The sequence below is a fragment of the Prunus avium genome, chromosome 1 (genome assembly GCF_965620075.1).
Source record: "Prunus avium chromosome 1, drPruAviu1.hap1.1, whole genome shotgun sequence".
NCBI classification, from domain to species: Eukaryota; Viridiplantae; Streptophyta; class Magnoliopsida; order Rosales; family Rosaceae; genus Prunus; species Prunus avium.
In genome coordinates this window covers 53,553,419-53,576,990 of record NC_142284.1, presented here as the reverse complement: position 1 = coordinate 53,576,990, position 23,572 = coordinate 53,553,419, and the positions used below count along the sequence as shown (strand labels likewise).

The 23,572-nt window shown below is 37.1% G+C and overlaps 4 protein-coding genes and 1 pseudogene across 6 annotated transcripts; 2 read left to right on the top strand and 3 right to left on the bottom strand.

Moving 5' to 3' along the window:
- Nucleotides 1-11: 11 nt before the first annotated feature.
- Nucleotides 12-4,751, bottom strand: LOC110769119 (HCO3- transporter family). 2 transcript variants are annotated; one of them, XM_021973025.2, is made up of 14 exons: nt 4,154-4,750; nt 3,557-3,665; nt 3,397-3,479; nt 3,011-3,203; nt 2,760-2,898; nt 2,503-2,668; nt 2,221-2,387; nt 1,928-2,101; nt 1,740-1,835; nt 1,536-1,658; nt 1,118-1,425; nt 775-1,030; nt 524-655; nt 12-344 (listed from the first exon to the last, which is right to left on the bottom strand). In XM_021973025.2, exons 2-14 carry the CDS (start codon nt 3,658-3,660, stop codon nt 318-320), a joined length of 1,968 nt encoding a protein of 655 aa, XP_021828717.1. In that variant the 5' UTR covers nt 3,661-3,665; nt 4,154-4,750; the 3' UTR covers nt 12-317. The 2 variants fall into 2 exon arrangements, with proteins under 2 accessions (XP_021828717.1, XP_088100207.1); XM_088244081.1 differs by lacking the exon at nt 12-344 and having other exon boundaries at nt 380-655; nt 4,154-4,751.
- Nucleotides 4,752-7,108: 2,357 nt separating this feature from the next.
- DXPS3 (1-deoxy-D-xylulose 5-phosphate synthase 3) lies at nt 7,109-12,348 on the bottom strand. The gene is made up of 10 exons (XM_021973034.2): nt 11,820-12,348; nt 11,176-11,295; nt 10,929-11,093; nt 10,556-10,706; nt 9,893-10,161; nt 9,279-9,561; nt 8,683-8,975; nt 8,284-8,562; nt 7,821-8,105; nt 7,109-7,659 (listed from the first exon to the last, which is right to left on the bottom strand). Exons 1-10 carry the CDS (start codon nt 11,985-11,987, stop codon nt 7,510-7,512), a joined length of 2,163 nt encoding a protein of 720 aa, XP_021828726.1. The 5' UTR covers nt 11,988-12,348; the 3' UTR covers nt 7,109-7,509.
- A 1,807-nt stretch (nt 12,349-14,155) lies between these two features.
- Nucleotides 14,156-16,073, top strand: LOC110769125 (EG45-like domain containing protein). Its single transcript, XM_021973041.2, has 4 exons — nt 14,156-14,224; nt 15,043-15,162; nt 15,366-15,666; nt 15,809-16,073. Exons 2-4 carry the CDS (start codon nt 15,045-15,047, stop codon nt 15,813-15,815), a joined length of 426 nt encoding a protein of 141 aa, XP_021828733.1. The 5' UTR covers nt 14,156-14,224; nt 15,043-15,044; the 3' UTR covers nt 15,816-16,073.
- Nucleotides 16,074-16,283: 210 nt separating this feature from the next.
- On the top strand, nt 16,284-18,848 carry LOC110769103 (histone H2A variant 1). The gene is made up of 2 exons (XM_021973005.2): nt 16,284-16,866; nt 18,316-18,848. Exons 1-2 carry the CDS (start codon nt 16,753-16,755, stop codon nt 18,610-18,612), a joined length of 411 nt encoding a protein of 136 aa, XP_021828697.1. The 5' UTR covers nt 16,284-16,752; the 3' UTR covers nt 18,613-18,848.
- A 938-nt stretch (nt 18,849-19,786) lies between these two features.
- Nucleotides 19,787-22,544, bottom strand: LOC110769110 (3-ketoacyl-CoA synthase 11 pseudogene; annotated as a pseudogene). Its single transcript, XR_015837091.1, has 2 exons — nt 22,250-22,544; nt 19,787-21,981 (listed from the first exon to the last, which is right to left on the bottom strand). The product of XR_015837091.1 is annotated as a 3-ketoacyl-CoA synthase 11 pseudogene (transcript).
- Nucleotides 22,545-23,572: the final 1,028 nt, after the last annotated feature.

Below are 23,572 nucleotides of genomic sequence, written 5' to 3'. Positions count from 1 at the left end.
AACTACAAAGATTTGTAAAATGGAAAACCAATAGAAGTGAAAATTCTAATACACCCTTTGGCTTCCATCAAAAAGAAGAGAAAAAAAATTACACCCCTTGTTATCCCCTCTTCCCTACTCCTTGTCCCTTAATTCTGCCTTAAAAAAATAACTTTCTGTATGTGCTTTGCTCAATCCATAACTTGTCTTTTTCAAGCTAGGCATCCTTGTCCTTCAACAATCCTCTGCTGAGGAGCTTAACCATCATTTTTCTCATCATGAAAAGCACAAGATTAGATCTCAATCAATCTATAATTTGATTAGCATCCACTGTCTCATCATATTTGACCATCTTCCGGGTGCACCTGCACAAATTTGCATGTAAATATGGCGTTGAACCGATTGATAACTTGTAATCAAATTGTTTATTCATCTCTGGAGAGGTAAGTTTTATAATATAGGATATTGGTAGATACAAACAGAGTTGACTTTAAGGAGTTATTATATGGAAAGAAGCATTGAGGCCATTCTCTAACAGTCTTACATGAGAGAACCTGTCTTCACTACTGAAGCTGGTTCTAAGCTTTAGTTCACCTCTGCTTGTTGTCATCTCATCTAATATCTCACCATCATAGTCTGTGCCCTCATCGTTACCAGGTTCAGGTGGTACTTTTTCCTGCTCACACAGTGTGCAATAGGCCATGAATTAAAATCCTTCAAATACATTTATCAAAATAACCAAAACAAAACATTCATTCTGCAAATTAATTAGCAATGAAAGGAAACGAGACATACTTGTGGAGCACCGGGAACTTCCTCCCACTCACAAGAATCCAGTTCTTGTAGATGGGCAGGATGAAAGAACTTGGGTAGCACATGTTCCCTTATGCTTATGAGAATGAAAAATGGCAGTGGGAACAATATTCCAGCTATAGGTATCCATGTCACCCCAAAGCATATCAGAAAGTATACGAGTTGGAAGAGCGTAAACGCAACAATGTACTTGAATGGTACTAACTCCACAAATGAAGCATGAGAACCCTCCAAGACTCTGTCCAAGAAAAATGAAATTAAAGATGAGTCAAGATTATGATTCGAAGTTTAATAAAACTTCTAAACCACTATTAAACAGACTTACTTGTAACGCCGGCTAGGGCTGATGAAGAGCAGCAAGATCCTCTCCCAGAACTGATTCCCGGGCAGACTATCTATCGCCATGTAGGCAAAGTAACCCCAAAGAACTGAGGTAGGTATCTTTTTTATTACAAAGATTGCAAATACTGAGCCGCCCACAAGGAGTGACTGCAACAGGTTACTCACTCTTTGCTCATTAACCCGAACAGGCAAATGAGCATCAATGTGTTTCTCTGGATCAAATTTTCCCTTCAACTCTCCCCCATCATCGGATTTCATTACAGCCTCCTTTAAGTTCTGCAACTCCTTAGGCTGCAAGACAAAACCAAACTCTGAATAAACAATGCACTAGCACAAATGATGGACGATTAGTGATATATAAAATATATATATGTATGTATGTATCTGCCTTGAGCACTTACATTTGGAGGAGAGCCGCCGTCCATTTCTATGAACACAGCTTCCATCCTTCCAAACATCTCCGAGTTGGTTGCCTTTAGTTTAATGCATTCCTTGGCACTCTTTACCATCTTCTTTCGAATCACCTGCAGATCGGTCCTATTGTGTAAACAAATGGCACTAACACTACCAATCAAGAGAAATCCTATATGATACCCTAAGCTTACCTGCCTCCTTAGAACAGCAAGGCTCTTAGTGTGCATGGGGGACTGTGGAAGAACACCATTTGAAGGAGGAAGCCCAAGCAACCCACAAATCAATGTCTGTAGCAATGAAAATATAGCAGCATGGTTAGATAGAAACATATATTACAAAACAAGAGATAGAAGAAAAAGATTAAAGTTAGAAAACATACCATTATTCCCAGCAGTAGCATATCGTAGTGGTAAGCGGGTGGTTTTTGAAGATTAAACTCCTTCTGTTGTGCCAGCTGAGAAGCTACACTGTGGTCAAAGAAGTACAGGCCTGCTATCATCACAGCTGGTATGAAGGCAGCAAAGATGTACAAGACTGGGACATTTGGCATATCCTGCAATTTAAATATGGGAAATGGACAGGCTTAGAGATTATGTTTTATATTAGCCATTGATCCCAGTTAAAGGCAAAAGGCTTAAATGTACAATTTACCCATCAGAGAACTAATTATACCTTGACGACGGTCCAATGGTACAGTGATGCAGAGTCCCAGGGAAATGGACAAACAAGCCTCCTAGGAACTCCATGTGGAACATTACCAGGTACAACATAAGACAATGCTGTCCACACCAAGACCATTAGGGGAACCCCATAATCTGCAATAAAACTTCGGAGCCACCCTGTATCCACCACCCGAAAAGAGCCAAATAAGAATAGCCGAAACCAGATCTGGTGCAATAGAATAATATTTCATAAAATTATAAAATCACTATAAAAAATAATTCAATTCATTACCTGTGCCATACCAACATGATCTTGCTTTTCTGCTCTTAAGGGAGGTGGAAATGACACCGAAGCAGAAAATGACAGCAAGCAACCCATTGGTGTAGAGCCATTGGAATTGAAACTCCTCCAGCTTTGGATTTTCAGCTTTCGGAATACTGAATTCAGAAATTACTCCCTGCCAATGAGCATTTACTTGGGTTAAAATCAATCCACTAGAACTGATGAAATTTGTTTTGTTTTGTTTTGTCAAGACATTCTATGCAAACCTTGATGGCCTCTTGAATAAAAAGAACCGAGATCAACATGCCGAAAAGTTCCCCTGCAATCCTAGTAAATCTGGATATGATGTTACATGCATTGAAAATTGCCAGAAGAATGAGCAACAGGGATGTCCAGACACAAACCCTGTAACATAAGTAAACACAAAAGTCATTAACATCTATTTTCTGACTCATAGTACTCATAGTACAAAGGAAACATTGGCAATCTGGAAAAAAGATGAGATTAATTCCCATACCAGCCAGCCCAAGCTAGAAACAGTTTGGTCCCCAACTCTGGTCTTCCCTTACTGAAAGTGTATAAATAATTATACATTATGACAGTGGGTTCAGCAACTCCTAAGACCAGCAAAGGCTGCCCACCAAATAATGATTGGATGATACCACATAGAGCAGTAGAAGCCAAAGTTTCAACTGTGCTTAAGGTTCCATCTACCAACATACAAACATAAATTTCAGGCTTCCTCCATTAAAATCCACAACTAGAAAAAGCAAGAATTATAAATGGATACACAACGTTAGGTACTAAGTTCTTATCACCAATAGTTACCAAGCACCTCTTCAACTCTTTTTTCAAAAAAATTGAACTTTTTAAGATAAAGTCCACAAGGAACAGATGATATACCCGTATCCCTACTCAATTGCTCCCCAAAGGCGATAACGGGAAGTGCAGAAGCAAAGAAAATGTAGAAAGTTGGAGCTAATATCCTGAAACGAATGGAGAAGATTATGAATCAACTAATCAAGGTTATGGAATCCCAGAAAGAGAACATGGTGATTTTTACCTTACACCAGAGCAAAGTCCTCCAATCCAGTCTTCCTTGTAGCACGCTGCTCTTCCTTTGACGTCATGGATTATTCCCTTGAATGGACTTCTGATGCTGTCCATTGCCGCTGGTGGAAGAAATTAGCTATACGGGTTAGGTTCAAATTTATACTGCATTACATGCAAGTTTCTTTGATTGGCAAGTCACTTGAATACCATTAGGTGAAAAATATAATAATAAATATTGCTTGTGAGAGCTTCATATGACACAACTGTGAAAGAAACCAAAAATAGAATTCCAAAAGCTTCAATACTTTTCTATAAAGAAGAAGACTGTACAAATAATGGGATGCATGTGAATCAAAATTCAAATAGTTAAGTACTCTTCATATAATACAAACACAAGCATCAACAACAACAGCAACATGCAATGTAAACCAGAAATCCCCAAAACCAACATGTTACCAACACTGCTCCGCTTCCACCAGAGAGATGGTACACAGGGGAACCAACGCAATCAAGTTAAAATACAAGAAATGTAGTTTTATTTTTTATTTTTCTCAAACTTGCGAAACCCAAAGCATGCATGGGAAGACAAATGGTGGGGCCCACGCACCGGAACGACGATGAAGAGGGTTTACAAGTAACAAGGAATGGAGGACGTTGCTGGCCCCGGAAGAGTGAGTTATTCGGGCAGGGGAGGTTGCCGGAAGTCACAGACTCTTTTTAAGGGGTCAAGGGACAATCTCGCCCTCTCCCTCCTCAATCTCGCTGTTAAGTTTCTTTTATTATTAGCTTTCTTTTGCCTCTCTGGGTCTTTTTTTTTTTCTCTCCACCCTCAAATTAACTGTCCGGTTTCTCCTGATACAAGAGGGAGAGAGTTGCGGAGGGAGAAGCAGGGGATTGTACTTAAATATCGGCACACCCGGGTTTAGTGGGGCTGATTTTAATGTGGGAGAGGCATGCGTTCGTGGAGGGCCCTCATTGGTGGATGGCCGATGGCTTTCATGGATGATTTGCAAACGTATATTTCTGTTTTGCGTTTTGTGTTCTGTACTTTTGCTGTCTTCGCTTGCATTGGATTTTCTGTACCGTACTGTACTGTACACGGGTCTCGGATGGATCATCTTCAATTCTTCATGTCATTTAGAGAAGTGTAAACAGCAATTCAAGCATGGCTCAACCATCATCTACACACATTTTAATATTGCAAAGTTTGGAATTATAACCTATTTTAGTTTGCAACCTCTAAACCCTTTCTTTTAAGGAAAGGGGAAAAGCCAGAGTTTGGATTGTTGTCATGTAATATCAACAAGGTGACAACTTTTCCACGCGACATTTGTTCGCCACATGATCTGTTTGTGAGTATACAAGTCAATATCTTGTCATGAATGGAAAATACTTAAGCGTGATTATCAAGTCGCCAAGTGATATTACTACTTCATGTGTTATAATATGAGTGCACGACATGGTTGATATATTATGAACTTATGAATCTCGAGTATGATATTAATAAATTAGTACACATGTTCTAACATGAGTATAATATTAATAATTAAATTATGGCTCAACCATCGTCTGCATACAGTTTTAGTATAACACAACAAGTTTGGAATTTTAAAATCTTCTTACTTAAGAAAGAAGAAGGCTAGAGTTCGGATTGTTTTCATGTAACATTCACTGAATGATTTGTTAGCTAGTTAGCATACATCTCAGAGAATCTTGTCATAAATGAAAAATATTTAAGTGTAATGATCACACCGTCACATGATATTACTACCATATGTGTTATAATATAAGCGAGCGAAATAATTAATATATCATAAATCATAAATCTCGAATCCAATACTAATAAAATGAATACATGTATTATAATATAAATGAATCGATGTCGCTATCTAAGAATATAACGATGGAAATGAAGAATCTGTCGTCTCGTCACGAATGAACACACCAACACGTGGTTATGTTGGTCGACTAAATCACCAACCACCCAAACAAAGAAATGAGAATAATAAGAGAATAAGAACAAAGTAATAATACCAAATTAGTGTTTGAGGTGAGCATGAATTGCTGAAGAACGTGGGCAACCTCTCACTAAACTCTGCGTTGATTTGGAGGGCAGGGATGGGCCCCACACTCGATGCCTCCTACGCAGCCGCTTAAATAGTCAGCTCGAAAATTGAGTGTCGTTGATTAATGGTGGTGATGTCGTTTTCTTCTTCTCTTTATACCTAAACCATCCGCAGCCTGAAATTATCTTATTATTATTTGCCAAAAGGTAAAGGTAAACACACCCTGCGGCTGAGAATGCCTGGCAGCTATTGCCATGTGGGTGAGCTGAGCTGAGGAGCTGAGCTGAGGTGAGCTTGAGGTTAGCTGGTCTTTTGGGTTTACTTTTTACTGACTGGGTATGCAATATATGCATGGTAGTCGGCCCAGATTTTCCCACCCAAACTGACAGTGACCTATGTTTAAGTCCCACTAATATTGTCACTAATTTAATAACACTTAAAAATATAACCTCACTTACGGAATAATGTTTTTTTGCCAAACTTATGTTATAAGATTGAAATTTACACCGTGTGCATTCATGTAAAAATCAACTTAATAATGCCCAAATTTGTAGTCTTATATCATAAATGCCCGTTTGGAAGTCCGGCTTCAACTGAACTATTTCAATTAACTAATGTCTTGGCACTGTCGGTAGACTTATAAATATTGAGACTCAAACTTTATAGGACTGTAATGGAGGGGTCAAATTCAATCACTCGAGTCACGCTAGAGAACAGTTACCCTACTTAATATGCACAATGATAAAGAAGAAGAACTTATTCAAGTGGGAACAATCATATTTAAAATACGCAAGTCCTAACAGTTCAGACCTATACGCTCTGCAGTGTGAGTAATAGGTTGGAATCTTCTGGATTTCAGGTTACTTTGCTAATACAGTATTCAAGGAGTGGAGTCTTTGTCATTCATATGACCTAATTTATGGAGAATATCAACATACAAAAATAGCACTTTGGGTAATTTTGTTAGGTGGGAAAGGGTCAAGGATGCAACTGTAGCCAATGGACTTCACTATGCTACCAAAAGAGGAAGAAAAGAAAAAACTGGCCACTCAAAAACATATATAGACTACATCACACACGTGTTAGGTCTAACCTCATTTAGCATTAGCAATGTATATATAATAATGGGAAATTCATGCGAATCTTATGGAGATCTACATTAAAATTGAATCACTTTATGTAACAAACAAACGTTTTAGCAATGTATATACAATAATGGGAAATTCATGCGAATCTTACGGAGATCTACATAAAAATTGAATCACTCTTTGTAACAAACAAACGCGTGTGCATTATATATACATTTGTTAGACCAATTAGTCAGGGCAGTGAGTTTGCCCCCGCACCTAAGTTGTATTAAAAAAAAAAAAAAAAAAACAAATGCATATCGCCTCTTTTGGGACGATTTCATTCTAAATTCGAGAGTTTCATTTTTTGGGTTCGTGATATGTACCACTGTCATGGTATTACTAATCCAACTGTTATAACTTATAACATAGACGAGTGATGATTTTAGATGATTTTATTAATAAATATACAATGCATTGACAATTACACCCTAGTCTCCACCCATCCTCCGGCCTTTAGCTTTTGTTAAGCTATGATTGCAAATCTTCAAATTATTACAGTAGATCTAAGAATATGATATTAAATTTCTAAAATATTTAGTTGGGCTGAAGAGTTTAACTCTTAATGCATATCAGCAAACACGCATTTCGATTGTGACATTGCCGCTGTACAATTATATCATAAACTTGTGAGAAGCACTCATGTACAAATAGGTACAGGTAAAAATTTCCTAAATATTGGTAGAATTAAGGCTGCTTGAGCTTCTGTCTTTCCCTTTCTTTTGCTAACCAGCAGAGTCTCAGTGCAAACGGCAGAGAAGTGCAGGTGCTTAGCACATTAAGTGGAGGGCTTCACGATTTCGGCCAAGCAGACTTAACGCTGTTGCAGCTATGTGATGTCCGGTCAGCCCGGCAATAGCTAGCTGTTCGTTTGGGGATGCATGCTCAATGTAGTTGTCCGGTAAAACAATTGGTCGCCACTGGAAAGTCGTTTTCAGACAGAGAAAGGAAGAATTTAAATCAAAATGGGTTAACATTAAGTGTGCCTTTGACAATTATTATCGAACCGAAACAGCGTAAGATATATTTGTAGAAAATTCCAAAGGAAGCTGCATACCATGTTGCTGAAAATAGATATTACCTTAATGCTTCCATCAAGCTGTCCATCAAGCGCAAAGAACTGCGCAACATGGGATCCAAATCCTCCAATAGAGCCTTCCTCGACCGTGATTAGAAATGAGTGGTTTCGACAAAGCTGCCTAAGAAGGTTGATATCTAAGGGCTTGCAGAACCTTGCATCAGCAACTGTTACCTCAATGCCAAGCTTTGAAAGAAGAGACCGAGCCTTAAGGCAGTTCCGAACCATTGATCCATATCCAAGCAATGCCACATCTTTACCCTCTGTGAGAATTTTCCCTTTTCCAATCTGCTCAGCAGTGCAAAGCAGTCAATATAAAGGCATAAGAACAAGTTAAGTCGTCTAATATTACTAAGTGAAAAGAACAAAGGTAATATGAAAATGTACCAAGTTTTATCTTTTAAATATTCCTATTAGTAATGATGGTACGCTTATTTCTAAGCAATGGACAAATAGCAACAATTACCTCAATGGGGTTCCCACTGCATGTAGAATGTTCCATCCCAACTAAGGCTCCCCTAGGATATCGGAAGCAAACCGGACAATCATCAATGTAGGCTGCAGTGGACACCATGTTGGCAAGCTCAACCTCATTGGATGGTGCCATGACAATCATATTTGGTAAGCATGACATAAATGTTATATCGAATGCCCCACACTGCAAGGGACCATCAGATCCAACCAATCCTGCACTTGTAATGACAAAACGCACTGGAATTCTTTGCCGATCTACATCATGAACCACCTAGACAGGCCATAAGAAAATAAACTTAATAACATTTTCCTCAAAATAAAGATACTATTAATAATATTTTGTTAGACATATGATTACTACCAACCAGCAGAATGGATCAATCAAACAGACCTGATCATAAGCTCTCTGTAGAAATGCAGAAGGAATTATGCAAAATGGCTTTAATCCTCCACGTGACAAACCAGCAGAAAAAGTAACTGCATGTTGCTCAGCCATTCCCACATCAAAAAATTTGTCAGGAAATCTTTCACGGAATAGGTGAAAGGATGATTCCATATGCATTCCTGCATGAACAGTCACAATATATTTGTCTTTCTCTGCCTCCATAACCAAAGCCTCCATAAAGCAGTCGCTATAAGTTCTAGGGCGAACTTTGGACGGTAAATCATCAGAATTACTCAAACCTGCAGGTTTGGAATGTAAAACAACATATGTATCAATTCAACTTGGCTTTTTATCCTCTACAAAAGGGAGAGAGTCAGGCCAGGAAACCAGAGGGATAATGGGAACTAATCTTTGTAGTTGGAAATTTCTTATACTCACTAAAGGCCTGAACCAAGGCCAGCCTTAGATGAAATATAAAACCAAACTAACATGGGGTGAGTTTGGCTACATCACACCTAAATCAACTCATGAATCCCAAAAGTTACTGCAGAACTTTGCACAGAATATGAAATGAACATCAGAGAAGGAAATGAGAGACGTACCGTCCTGCTGCCTGTATGCCACCCCACTCTTTGGGTTGTTTTCCAGTCCCCGATTTTCTTCTGTTATCACATGGACCAAAACAGGACCCATTGAATTCAGAGATGCCACTTGCTGTAGAACGCAAATCAGGTCTTCAATGTTGTGTCCATCAACAGGGCCAATGTAATACAATCCAAGCTCTTCAAAAAGAGTTGATCCTAGTGGACCGACCATACCACGTGCATACTCATCAACTTTAGCTGCCAATTCATGCATACCTCCACCAATTCTTTTAGTAACACTCTGAAAAAAAAAAGGGTGGGAGAGAAATAAATACTTCAGCGAACCATAAGCACAGAAAATGTTTGATATCTCAAAATCCCCAGAGCCAACTACGTTCTTCTCTTAGATGCAGGGCACACAAAATCAAATAACTTCTGCATGCTCTGGTCAGGTTGTCTAAATTATTGCCCAAAATCTTAAACATTTTTTAAATATATTTTTTTAATATCTCTGTTCTCTGGACTTCAATAATTCCAATACAGCTAAATATTTATGAAAGTCCTCAAAATAACGCTTCAGTGTCATAAAATCTTCTAGTCCTAGAGGTATGATCATAAAACCAAGGAAATACCTTAGCAACTTCTCTAAACTTCCGAAATGATTTACTTGACTGGAGCTTGCTTAGGGTACTAGACAGAGCATTAATGGCTGTCTTGGGGCCCTCCTCAATCATTGGGTGTAAAGAGTGCCTGCTGTCATTTAAAATAACTATCATATTTGAGTCCAAATAACCTGCATTGCCCATTGCCTCATAGACCTGACCAGCTACTGTTGACCCATTGCTGATGACTGTGACAACATGTTCCCGCTTTCCTTTAATATCCCGTGCAATTGCCATACCTGTAAAGATTATAAATTGCAGTCCAGTTAAAAAATAATAAAGTTGTAAATCTAAGTTAGCTAACCAAACTTGAAAGATTTTCTCCTATATGCTAACTGCACAACAAGCATAATAAACAAATCTGAAATTAACCCCAAAAAAGAAAAAATCTGAAAGGAAAGAACATACTATCATGAGCTACATAAACTCAGGAAAGTGTAAAATGCAAATTAAGCTGGACGCGAGCATGAAAATCAATATGTAACGCAACATAAAAAGAACATATATGATTACCAGAATATCCAGAGAAGTGTTCAATGCAAGTTAAGTTGAATAAAAGCGTGAACTTTTCTCAAAGAAAGTGATTTTGTGACAAGAAAAAAATGAACAAGCAGAATGGAAGCAGACACCTACCAAGTCCAGCAGAAACACTGCTGCACCCATGCCCTGCCCCAAATGGATCATATTCACTTTCGGATTGAGATGTAGAACCAGAAAGACCATTATTTCGTTGCACTGTATGTATGAGGTCCCGTCGTCCTGTTAGAATTTTATGCGCGTAGGTCTGCCAGTACAAGAGGAATTTTTTAAAACTTAGATCATACAATCACTAAATATAAATTGAAGATTTCCATTGATTTCTTCGCTTCCTGTTTTATATGTGTTTTTCTGGTATTAACTCTGAACATCAAAATGGAAACAATACCACAAGTGATCCATATTCAGCACCATCTCTCCAAAAATTAGGTATCCCTACAAGGAGAAGGTATTGATGTTATGATCTTACTTGTTCTACAACATCCCATAGTATCTTGTCTATAGGAGCATGGAAAACATGGTGCATGGCAACTGTCAACTCTACTACTCCCAAGCTAGCTTTAAAAGACTTTCTTGTTTTTGACATTATTGATGACAACTCTGAACGGATTTCATCAGATAACTGTTTCAGTTCCTGCACTGATCGATCTGTGGTGAGTAGCTGTAAACTTAAGTATAACCAAAAAAGCAAAGTATGTAAATGCCTCAAAACTCACTTTAAGAGACAAGTTCTTCAGGTGGATAGGATTTTCAACTGAATCAAGAATGGGTGTCGAAACTTCTTCCGAGAAAAATTCGCCACTATCAAGCAGAGAACATTTTGGACACACTATTTCCTGCATCATGAAAAAAAAAAGAAAAAAGATATTAACTGCCTATGTAGGAGTGGATAATATAAACATTCTATCTTTTTAAGGGATTTATCAATCATGAATCTAGATGAACCTCTATGTGCGCTTAGTGCTTAGTGCTAAAATCATTTGGGACATGATGTAGACTATAAATTAACTTAAAAGAAAAATATTTGATGATGATGGCAGTTTCCCCTCTTCCTTTCTGTCTCTCATCATCCTGGAAACCAAGTTCTCATTCACCAATAAAGCTTTTCCGTTTTAGAAACAAATAATTACTGAAAATAGCGAATATAGTGACAAACAAACATTGCCGCTCACCCAATTCAAGATAGATACCAAATTGAATGAATTGGCCTGTAACTTTACAGAACACAGCACCTCAAAAATTTAAACATAATTTAACCCCATTCAAACAAAGCATAGATTTTGTTCAGGTGCTATTTCTCTTTCTTTTTCTCAGTTTCTGAAGCAAGTACACAAGAGATGAGGGAGGCAACAGTGATTACCTTAAATGTCGTGGTGGAAACAGAACTTGGGTACATGTTACTTCTCGGAAATTCCACATGAAGTGGAAAATTAGAGCCATTGAACTCGACTTTTTGAGGAAAAGCCCCAAACTTTCCACGGTAATGGAAAGTAATTCCAGATGGGTACCCAGCAGAAGCAGTACCCATCAGGAAAAACACAAACCCAACTCTCCAAACTCAATGAATTTCAAGAAAGAACAGAATTTGGGAGCTCACTTGCAGAAAATGAACAAAGAATCACATTAACACAACCAACACATTTAAGCGTTGTGAAAAGTTGCAGAGAGACAGAGCAAAGAAAGAAGCTGGTGGAAGTAAAAATCAACAGGAAGTGAACAGAGAATTCAGAGGAGATGCAAGAAGCATTAATTGGAGAGTATCTATTTGCAAAAGTACAAAATAAATGGAAGGCTCTGGTGTGCCTTCATTTATAAAGGTTGCCAATACACTTAGGCCTTCCAACCCAAATGGATTCTCTTTTTTTTTTTTCCTTTTAAAATTGCAGACGATAATTTCACAATGCAAATATCCAATTAAAGAGAAAGGGATTTTCGGATAACTGGTACCATCAACTACAAATTTTATTGTTTACTTTGTATCTGTTGAAAGCTCCGAAACATAAATTATGGCGGCTCACGTTCGTTGGGATGCGGATTAACCTTTCATTTATGGTAAGAGTTGCAAGTGATTTACCCTCTTCCTCTTCTTTCCTTAAGAAAAAACAAATATTAGGATAACAAAAAAACAAATGGTAGGATAGCAAAGTACATTTGTTTGTTGGAACTTAGAGTATCTCCAACCGATATGTCAAAAATGCCACATAGACATTTAATAGCTAGAAATAATATATCATATCACTCCAACCGAATTGTCAAAGTTGATATGGAATGAAGGCCGGAGGTTCAGCCGTTACTTTTGACATTCAAAAGCAAGATGTCAAATGAATATTTTATTATTTTTTAAAGATAGCTTGCTGTTACTTTTATTTATTATTTTTTTCTTCTTTGTCTTGAATGATTTGACTGTTACAAATTTTTTCCTTCTTTCTCTTTCCAATTTATTTCCAATTTAAATCAACACTAAAATGTAATAAAATAATAATTTAATTTGACATATCGGGTGGAGTGTAAAACTGTGTAAATGTTAAATTGCCACATCAGCCATCAAATTTAAATTTGATGTTTGGTATTTGACATCAAATTTAAAACTGTGTAAATCTTATACAGCTTTACACTCCACTCGATATGTCAAATTAAATTATTATTTTATTACATTTTAGTGTTGATTTATTTTTAATTAAAAAGAATAGAAAAGAAAAAATAATAAAATATTCATTTGACATCTTGCTTTTGGGATGTCAAAAATAACATCTCAATCTTCAGCCTTCATTCCACATTAGCTTTGACACATCGGTTGGAGTATGTGAGATGTTATTTCTAGCTGTTAAATGTCTATATGGCACTTTTGACATATCGGTTGGAGATGCTCTATGAGAAATGGTAGCCTCCTTTCTATTTGTGTTTTTTTCTATTATGTTTAAATTCATGGGATTAAGGCCTTCCCTTTGTGCCTTTCTATTTGTGTTTTTCGGCCTTCCCTTTGTGTCTTTCTATTTGTGTTTTTCTCTCTATCCTTTTTTTCATTATGTTCAAATTCATGTTATAACTAATTCCATTAATTTTCTATTAGATAAACAACTTTTTCGGTAAAGGGCTTGTAATTCAAGTGATTAAGAGTATTTACCCATGATCTTAGGTTCTTGGGTCCCAGGTTTCATTCCCCCTTCCCCAATAACAAATATCGATTGTATCCAAAAAAGACAACTTTGCTATTTTGTTAGAGTAATTATAGAAATTGGAATCTTTTTTTGGCTTCTACTTGTACAAATGAGTAACTACACAACGTACGCCATGTTCATTGACCCCGTGAGAAGGCATAACAATTTGTCATTTTCCTTTAAAGTTAAAAAAACTTATGAAAACTAAAGATAAGATAGTGCATAAAATAAGAAAATTGTGTTGGGATTTTTTCAGATACATAGGTGCATTGAATGGATCACCCCTCCCTTAATACAAATTCACTAATAAAGAAAGTAAATTTGGTGAGGAAATTCGGAATTCATTATTAGTTTAGACGTATAAAAAAGAATTAATGAGCAAGTTACGTTTTAAAACAACTACGCATCTTAACATTAACGTACACATCTGAGAAGTCCCTCCCTTGCAAGGAAACGTTCCAAATGAATTCCCTACCTTATTCAGAAGAGTGTGATTTTATTTTTCTTTCATCTATAAATTCCTCCATATCTAGCTACATTGCCTGCACTCTCGATCAGCCTTCAGGCTCTATTCATCTTCTCGCTGCTGAGCACAGCACTTGCCCAGGTACGTACGTTGCAATCTCCTTCACTCATAAATCAATTTAGATGCTCACTTAATATTACAATATTTTAGATACTCCCCTTCCATTCTAATATGCTAGACCGTTAGATCGTTGTATAATACATACAAGGAAAGCTGGGGTGGGTATTTATGCCAACCAATATGACTTGCCTTGGCCAGTGAATGACTTTGTAAGCAAAGAGCATGCGAGGGACGGCTAAGCTCTAGCTTTGTCCACATGGAAGTACATGGGTCCTCTGCTCTTCTGTGTGGTGTCCAGTAGTAGACAATGGACGGCTGAGATTTGTACTATATTTTTATGATGTTAATTAAGAATTTAAAACTGTGCTTATCGTCTCACCTCTTGGACTCTTCTTCCACTTATTTAAGGTGGTTTTGGATCAACCATAACTCATTTGATCAGCCTACGTACCTACGTACCAAAACCACTAAACCCCATTTCTTAACTAATCTATTTTTTCTTGCTCTTTCTATCTGCCTTTTTGTTTTTACTTCTGTTTGTGTTTGTGTTTCTGCTGTTTTTTTTTTGTTTTTTCACGAAGAAAAGTTTAGGAGGAGGGGAGACTACCCCATCCCTGGACGGGGACATATTTTCTGCTGTTTTTACTTGTTTAGACGATCATACTTTTTTATTTTTCGGTGTCCTACTCTGAGCTACCAAGTAACTGTCCTGCACCCAAAGTTAAAATTAACCTAATTTTCAAACCTTTGACTTTGAATGAATCTTTAATTAATATTGTTTATATATATAATGTTTAACTAATTCCATCAGATTATTTTCTTCTTACTTTGTTATCCAGGCATGTCACCTTCTCCGAGCTCCCTTCCATGGCTGTTTCTCTTCCTGTTTTTTTCAGCGCTCTTTCGTTCCTCTCAGGCTGATGTTGGCTCTGCTGCCCACTACAGCCCCCCATATTTGCGTAAACCTAAAACCCTAATGTATCTTTATTACATACAATATCTTCTGAATATCATTTTTCTGAAACTTTCATATAATTTTTCTGAATATCAAAATATATTTAGTTTACATCTTCATTTTTATTGCAGAATTTTCAAGTTGTCGATATATTTCTGTTAACATGGATATTTGATTAATACCTAAGCTTGCGTTGCATGCATGCAGCCACCGCTTGCAGGGGAAGCGACCCCTCACAGTTTCCGTCGAGCAACCTGTTTGGGTCAGCTGGCGAGGGAATATGGGACAATGGTGCGGCCTGCGGCAGGCAATATCTGGTGAGGTGCATTAGTGCGCCGGTGCTGGGAACTTGCGTTCCAGGGAAGACGATTCAGATAAGGATTGTGGATCGAGCTCTCTCTTCGGTGTCTCGGCCTTCAAGGAAGGATACTACGATGGCCCTCTCCACCACCGCCTTCGCTGCAATCGCCAACTCTTCTGCTAAGTTCGTTAACATTGAATTTCAACAGTAAGTACTGAATGTTATGAACTGTTAATCAACATATTTAAATTAATATGCAGTGTTAATCGACAAGCTCATTAGATTTTCGTTTTGTATTTCTTGGTGGCTTTTAATGATCAATAATTGTGATTTAATTTTGCATTTGCAGGGTTTGAATTAGAAGACAACACATTGTTTTATCAAGGGACATGGGACCCCTTTGATATATATATATATATATATATATATATTTTCCTAGAACTTTGAGGATTGAAGGTCAATTAGTTTGGTTTGATTGTATGTGTACCTTTCAGCATGGTTAGTATGTAGTTGAATTTTGCTCCTATTAAGTGTTTCTAGAGAATTGAAGAAAATGTGTTCCTAAACTTGTTATATTTTTCAACAAAAAGCGATTCGTTTTTGCCTCAGATATATACATGTGTTTATATTTAACCACTAGTATCATGATATGATAATTAAGAATGAACTAGATATAAATATAAATAAAATGGTATGTTCCCATAATTAATTAAATAAAACATATCAATAGGATAATGATATAGTACTATAGTGATGATGGAATGGAATCAATTTATAAGCAAGTTAACCTACTCTGAGAAGTGAGAGTTAAGGCATGATTTTATGCCTCTCAGCTTTGTCATTTTGTAATAGAAATTAAATTAACAAGAAGTGTAACGCATTAACTAAGATACCAACATTTCAAATAGCTTGAGACCTCTTCTAACATTGTAGAAGCAAAATCACTAGACCAATATATTATTTTCCAAAATTATTATAAACCCACCTTCTTTGAAAGTCAGTACATATTGTTCTCACATATCCAAAAGACCCGATCCAAAAATCCAAATAAGAAGGTGGTTTGTTCGTGATTAAACATAAGTCGGTGGGTATTTTAAGCGGTAAAAAGCTCCCTATAAATAGCCCGACTCTCTCTCTCCAGTCCCTGAAATCTAAAAAAGATTCGATCTTTGTCGACCCCCATCTGCAAATTCTCTCTGTTTTTATCTGCGTTCGCGTTTTGGGCTTTTTGCTGCTGTCTCGAAAGCAAAATTGAGTTATTCACAGTTTCATTCAATTTCTCGAGAAAAAGAAATGTCAGGTAAAGGCGCGAAGGGTTTGATAATGGGCAAAAGCCCAGCCATCAACAAAGACAAAGACAAGGACAAGAAGAAACCTATCTCTCGTTCTTCTCGAGCTGGCCTTCAGGTACAATTCTCTCTCTCTCTCTCTCTCTGTGTGTTTTCATCTATATTTGTTTTCAGTTCGATTTCGTTGATTTTTTTCATGATTCATTCCTGGGTAAATCTTCGTTTTTCAAAATATGCTCTGTTTAGAAAATGCGTGTTCTCATTTGTGTTGGTTCTTGGTGTGTATACGAATATTATGGATAGAATTAGAATTATGGTTGGAAAAATCTAAATTATTAATGAAATAAAAGAAAAAAAGAGAAAATGAATAGTTGGGTCGTGGAGATTTCGTAATTTCAGAGCTCACTAGCTCAGAGCAATCTGCTAAATTGTGCTTGATGGGATACATGGGATAATTGTGGTCAGTTATGATTAGTTTGCTTGCTGTAAAAGTAACTGAATTTCAAATTCATAGGATTTCAATTACATGGGAATGGATGGATTATCATGGTACTGAGCTTGGCATGAAGAAGAGGTCTATCATGGTAATGGAGAGGATAAAATTGCACTGGCTTGCTACTTTCTGCTCGGCTCTGCTTTTTTTATTTACCCACGGCCCTCAAATGTTATGTTTAGTGCTTTAAGATCTGCAAATTTGAGTTTTCTCTGTGCATCTAACTGTAGGCTGATAAGCATCAAATATATAGGTAAATAGTTGTCTCAGCTGATTTTTAGTTCAGTACTTTTCTGCCTTGGCACAGAGATTTTACGGTTCTCTTTCATGAAGTTTTTTTGTTTAGTTTTTCTGTTAAGCAACAGAGCATAGTATTCACTGCAGCTGTTTTAGAAATTATAGCTTCCAACTTGATAAGGTTATAATTGGTCAAGAAGGTTAGGCATCAACATTATCTTTTTGCTGTCAAATCCTGGTCTACTAAACTTAGATTAGGATATTTTCTTTGTATGTGAGTGAAGCTTGGGCTCCTTTAAAGAAAGTGACCCAGAGTGGTGAAGGAATAGCTTACCCAACTTAGATGGGTATAAGGGGAATCAATAAAAGACTTGTTAACTTACTCAGCTGATGTCTTATTGATCTAGTAGTTGCCCTAATCCAATCACATTTATGACCAAAACATATAAAAGGACGATTTGATATCGGGTCATCTATGTTCACTGTTTATTCATTATCTTGAGTCCACAATTGGAACTTTGGTCCCTGTTTCCATCTATCCTGCAATGCCTTTCTTTTTAATGATGAGATCAATTTAATCAGATGTGTCGTTAACCTGGGTGAGGTGCTGCTATAAATTAATTACCCTAGATGATAATTTGGATTTCAAGTATAGTCTCATGAACTTGTGTTTAAGCATGAGTGTATTGTGGACTTTCCACGGGTTGATAAATTGGTTCTTTCTTTTAGATGTTTTTGTAGTTCTTTAATTCCTCCCATGGATTTTATTTAGTTGCTTTTGGGTATATATGCCCACTATGTTCCCTATCTCTGATATTTGAATACGTATTCCTGCAGTTCCCAGTTGGTCGAATTCACCGTCTTTTGAAGTCAAGGGTTTCAGCTAATGGAAGAGTTGGTGCAACAGCTGCTGTGTACTCTGCCGCAATTTTGGAGTATCTGACTGCAGAAGTGTTGGAGCTGGCAGGTAATGCAAGCAAAGATTTAAAGGTGAAGCGTATAACACCCAGACACTTGCAGCTTGCAATTCGTGGTGACGAAGAACTAGACACCCTGATCAAAGGAACAATAGCCGGTGGTGGCGTGATCCCTCACATTCACAAGTCTCTCATCAACAAGTCCACCAAGGACTAGTATTCTTGTGGTTTCCATGTATTGTCAACTCCTCTTGGGAAAATGGAACTCCTGTGTACATTTTCAGATACATTTTATTCATTGAAAATGGAACTCCTGCATACTTTTACTTCTATTGGGAACAATCAAAGAATATATTTTTTCATTTCTTTGGTAGTGGTTAGAGTGTAGAAATTAGAGGTGCTTTGTTTGGTGTGTTATGGTTATTAAATGAAAGTCTTTTCTCTGTTTTTCCATTTCTTCCCAATCCTCAAAAGTTGGAGAAAATAAGATAATTGCACTCGTTCGTTTTTTTTTCCTTTTTCATTAGAAATTTAGTTGAAGAGATTTGTAGTGTCATAGTTAGGTTATTTGTGATTGATGCGAGCCTAATCTGTTGTCTAAATCTTCAATTTTGTTAATTTCGCAACATATTTGAGTAGTGTCATGTTGAAAATCACTAACCCTTCCAATAATAAATGGTTGCAATGTTTTCCGAAAAATATAAGAGAAGAAAAGGCTCCATCTAAGTCAGAAACCAAGTAACTCTTTCATCGAGGCACTTACAAAAGAATGAAAACAGTTCATGTAACTTTTTTTTTGGTTGTTGAAGCAGATGTTCTATAAAATAGCAGCACCGTAAAAGAGTACAAAAAATGGTAAGAAAACTATATGAAACCCAAATGTGAAAAACAAAGATAATAACGTAATCTTTATAAAAGATTTGAGGCCTCATGTAACACTTTATTTTCTAAAGGCAAGACTATTTGGACTCTCACTTAGTCATCTTTGTACTTAATTATGAGTACTTTAAAATACTAAAATATTATACATGAAGTGAAAGATAACACAAGCGTATTAAACTAGAAAATTATAGTTTGGCTCCAAATATGTGGGGGGACTGTCAAAGGCGTGTGTAACACACAATTTATAGTGATGTATAAAAAACAAAAAGAATTTAGTTGTTATTGTGTCATCAAAGAAGTGTCTAATATGGAGACAAATCTCTCGTGACATGAGCTCAGTTAATGGATCCACAAAACAGAGGTAGCAGAGGAAAATGTAGGCAGGAGCCAAGAAACATCTATCAACCCAAGAAGAATATATGATGATTAGGAATAATCCTTCTCATTGGATATTAATCCCAGTTTATGGATCAACAAACAGCATAAAACACTCAAACCTACAAGACAAATACCATAATAAAACGAACAGTCGATTAATTAGGCATATAATCACAAGTCAAAACCACATGGATACACTGTAAACCAAACACTAACACCATCTATTTCCTCTCCTAATAACTAAAGCCAAACAGTAACTCCATTAAAGCCAAACATGAAGATTGTAGCAGTGAAACAGAAAACTAGCTACCCCTAATATATTTTATATTGCTAGAAGAAATGGGAAACTGCCACTGGAATTAGAGGGCTGAGACCTTTGGAACATCCACTGGGAACTGGTGGATCTCATCCATCCATGGATTCTTCTCTTTTGCTGGATTCACAGTTCTCAAAGCCTTCCAAACTGCACTGTTGCACTTGAAGCCAGACCCGAACGCAATCTGCCAAGTTCTGTCTCCCTTCTTCATCCTCCCCTTGGCTTCTGTATAAGCCAATTCATACCAAAGAGAGCTGCTTGAAGTGTTGCCAAATCTATAAAGTGTCATCCTTGACGGCTCCATGTGGCGATCCGAAAGCTGCAAGTTCTTCTCCAATTCATCCAGCACAGCTCTTCCTCCGGCATGAATGCAGAAATGTTCAAAAGCTAATTTAAAATCAGGGATGTAAGGCTTCACCTTCATCTTGAAAAGCTTTCTCCCAACAAGTGTGGCAAAGAAGAGCAACTGTTCAGACATAGGCAACACAAGAGGACCCAAGGTAGTGATGTTGGTCTTCAAAGCATCTCCAGCAACTGCCATAAGATCTTTTGACAGAGAAACTCCAATTTTCCCTGCAAAATCCTCTTTTTGGGTTACACATGAGAAGCACTTGTCATCGGCACCTTTGTGGGTTCGAACAGTATGAACCAGTTGGTACTTGGATCGACGTCTGTCAGACCCATTGTTTGAAAGCAATAGTGCAGCTCCTCCCATTCTAAACAAGCAGTTTGAAACAAGCATTGATCTATCATTCCCAAAATACCAATTCAAAGTGATGTTTTCCATGCTAATGACCAAAGCATAGGTATTGGGGTGGACTCGAAGAAGATCTTTAGCAAGATCAATCGAGATCAAGCCAGCACTACATCCCATCCCACCAAGATTATAACTAATAATATTCCCTCGTAGCTTATAATGATTAATAACCATAGCTGACAAAGATGGTGTTGGATTAAACAAGCTACAATTTACAATCAGAATACCAATGTCTTTTGATTTTATAGAAGTTTTCTCGAAGAGCTGATCAAGGGCACCAAACATTACCATCTCAGCTTCTTTTCTGGCCTCTGCCATACATGGATTAGGAGGAACCTGTATAACAGCTTCAGGGAGGTAGGTTGACTCCCCAAGACCTGATCTCTCAAGAATTTTTCGTTGAAACTCGAGGTTCTCCCCAGTGAATGTTCCTATAAAATGAGACCTATCCATGAATATTTGTCTCGGGCATTTTCGGGCATCCTCCGGCTTATAGCATGAGAAATCAACAAGGTAAACGGGGCGTGGACGAGTAAGGAAATAAAGGGTCAATAAGAAGACCAAAAGAGTTGAGCAAAGGACAACAGATATGAGATTGAACCTGAGATGGTCCCAAAGGTCATGGAGATCTTGGAGTGCAAATGTAGAGAGCTGTGCCACAGTAAGAACAAACAGAGGGGATAGGAACAGGTACATCCCATGGGTGATGAGGTAATGGTAGCCAAGCTTCACATACTTCAGCTTCACAGATTGTTTGAAATCAGGAAGCTTCAATGAAGATGAGGATACTGATGATGGAGGGTTTAAAGGTGTCCTTAAATTGATAGCTGACATTTTCAGAAAATTTGAGGAGATGGGTTGATCTAAATTGACAAAATTTGGAGACTTGGGTGATCTCAATGGAACAGTGATGTTAAAGAAGCATGAATCCCTTTCTCTTGAACCACAATTTAAACAACATTTGAGACTACAGGAAGCGATTTCCTCTAGAATAGGAGATTAGGAATCTATAATTTGGGTGGTCAATAAACAGTAAAATAGATTTAGGTAGTTGGGTTGAACTGGATTTCCTATGACATTCTGGTTTATTTGGGGTTTCAGAAACGGGATTTGCTTTGGATAATCAACCTAACAAGAAAAAGAATCTAAGAGAGGGTTTGATGGATCACAGTGAAGTGAGAGAGATCAAAGAGAAGGACTTTAACAATAGAGCACAGCAAATGCAGTTCAAACTCAAAGGACCTAAAACATCCCTGCAAAATGAATGACCAATCAATCATCAATAACCAAAAAACACATACCTTTTATGATACTATACAAAAGTTGGCATTTTTCACCTTTTCGATAAAAAGATCTAGCTAAAGCTCTCTCCTTTTTTTACCCGAACATAAAAGCTCTCTCTTTTATACAATGGGAAAAAAAATAAAACGCAATGCATGTAAGAGGAATCAAATACAAGCAATGCAGGGACCCAGATGACAAAATTGAATTCTGAGAAAAACCCAGATGAGAAAAACTGACCTTGAATGGAAAATCTGATCAGAAATGCTCTGTTCTTTGCCCGAGAAACCGAGGTTCTGTTGCGAGTCTTGTGACCTTGTAACAGAGACTGAGGAAGGAGGCAGAGAACCTAGAAATTATTTTCAAATGTTTTTTTTTCAGCTGCAACGAGTGTTTTGTGTTGGGCTGACTTGTACTGCGAACGTTTTCTCCATTGCTGAATTTTAATAAGTAAAAAAAAAAAGGACAAAAAAGAGTTCAGAGAGTAGGTTACAACTCACAACCAACTACCTTGACGTGTTAGCGTTTGAGAAGAACTGAGACTGCTGCTCTCACAAGATGGTCTGGTTGTTTTTGTTTTTTGTTTTGTTTTTTTAAAAAAGATAAAAATGGATTTAACATAAAATTCCCATCCATTTTGTAATATTTAACCAAATTCCATGTTATATGGTAAGACCAAAACAAAACCCGACTGTTTAGCATAGAAAAAGAAGAATAAAACTGGGTCACACGTTCACTCCACCAAATTTAATTACATTTCATTACCAAAAAGAGAAAAGAAGTTCAATTACATTTCTATTTATGCACATACACGAACCGAGCTGGTAAAGGTACTTTGTGTCACCCCAAAAAGAGGTAAGCGTCTCTTTAGAATCAATAATCTACTGTCTTTTTACCACTTTTCTTTTCTCTGTCCTCCTGCATTCATAGGGCCATCTCCAATGCAAGGGGCTAAACCTAAAATTTGGGATTTTAGCCCAAAAACTCTCCCACTTGAAGGAGAAAAGGCTACTGCTAGAGAAATGCTCTAAAATAGCATTATAGTGAGAAATACTTTTGGAAGAAAAAATCTCATGAAGAACTTATTATAGAACTTGCAAACATAAGTAGACATGGATTAGGCCAGTTGGCAAAGACAATGTGTTCTTTTCTCTTGCATCAAAGTTTGATCTCCCTTTTCGTACATTAAAATAGCTTATAATATCGTAATATGCTCTCTTCCTTTGCACCACAGTTCAATTCCTCTCTTCGTACATTAAAGTAATTTATAATATTGCTTTTGTCAAAAAGGAAGATTTGGAAACATAATCTAAAGAATTTGTTAATAAATAAAGTATAAGTGGGAAGTATTTCAATTTGCAAGTATATTGGAAAAAATAATTGTGACTTATATTTGGTGCTTTTGGGGTCTAAAAATAATATAATAGTGACTTTACCAAGGGCAATGGGAAATGACAATGACTAATCCACTTTCCAACTTTCTTCCTTTTCTTGATGTCGTCTTGAAAATTTGTGGCCTGGTTATTGACTTAATCATACATGAATTGTGCCTTGGATGTTTTA

What these genes read in the sequence shown, in the direction of transcription:
- LOC110769119 (XM_088244081.1), bottom strand. Translation starts at nt 3,660, where the DNA reads ATGGACAGCATCAGAAGTCCATTCAAGGGAATAATCCATGACGTCAAA. An exon ending in TTTCTAGCTTGGGCTGGCTG is followed by an intron (nt 2,899 to 3,010) that starts GTATGGGAATTA and finishes CTTATGTTACAG; the next exon opens with GGTTTGTGTCTGGACATCCC. An exon ending in ACCATTGGACCGTCGTCAAG is followed by an intron (nt 2,102 to 2,220) that starts GTATAATTAGTT and finishes TTTAAATTGCAG; the next exon opens with GATATGCCAAATGTCCCAGT.
- DXPS3 (XM_021973034.2), bottom strand. Translation starts at nt 11,987, where the DNA reads ATGGGTACTGCTTCTGCTGGGTACCCATCTGGAATTACTTTCCATTAC. An exon ending in TTTCCACCACGACATTTAAG is followed by an intron (nt 11,296 to 11,819) that starts GTAATCACTGTT and finishes TTCATGATGCAG; the next exon opens with GAAATAGTGTGTCCAAAATG. An exon ending in TACAGAGAGCTTATGATCAG is followed by an intron (nt 8,563 to 8,682) that starts GTCTGTTTGATT and finishes TGGCCTGTCTAG; the next exon opens with GTGGTTCATGATGTAGATCG.
- LOC110769125 (XM_021973041.2), top strand. Translation starts at nt 15,045, where the DNA reads ATGTCACCTTCTCCGAGCTCCCTTCCATGGCTGTTTCTCTTCCTGTTT. An exon ending in CTACAGCCCCCCATATTTGC is followed by an intron (nt 15,163 to 15,365) that starts GTAAACCTAAAA and finishes GCATGCATGCAG; the next exon opens with CCACCGCTTGCAGGGGAAGC.
- LOC110769103 (XM_021973005.2), top strand. Translation starts at nt 16,753, where the DNA reads ATGTCAGGTAAAGGCGCGAAGGGTTTGATAATGGGCAAAAGCCCAGCC. An exon ending in CTTCTCGAGCTGGCCTTCAG is followed by an intron (nt 16,867 to 18,315) that starts GTACAATTCTCT and finishes GTATTCCTGCAG; the next exon opens with TTCCCAGTTGGTCGAATTCA.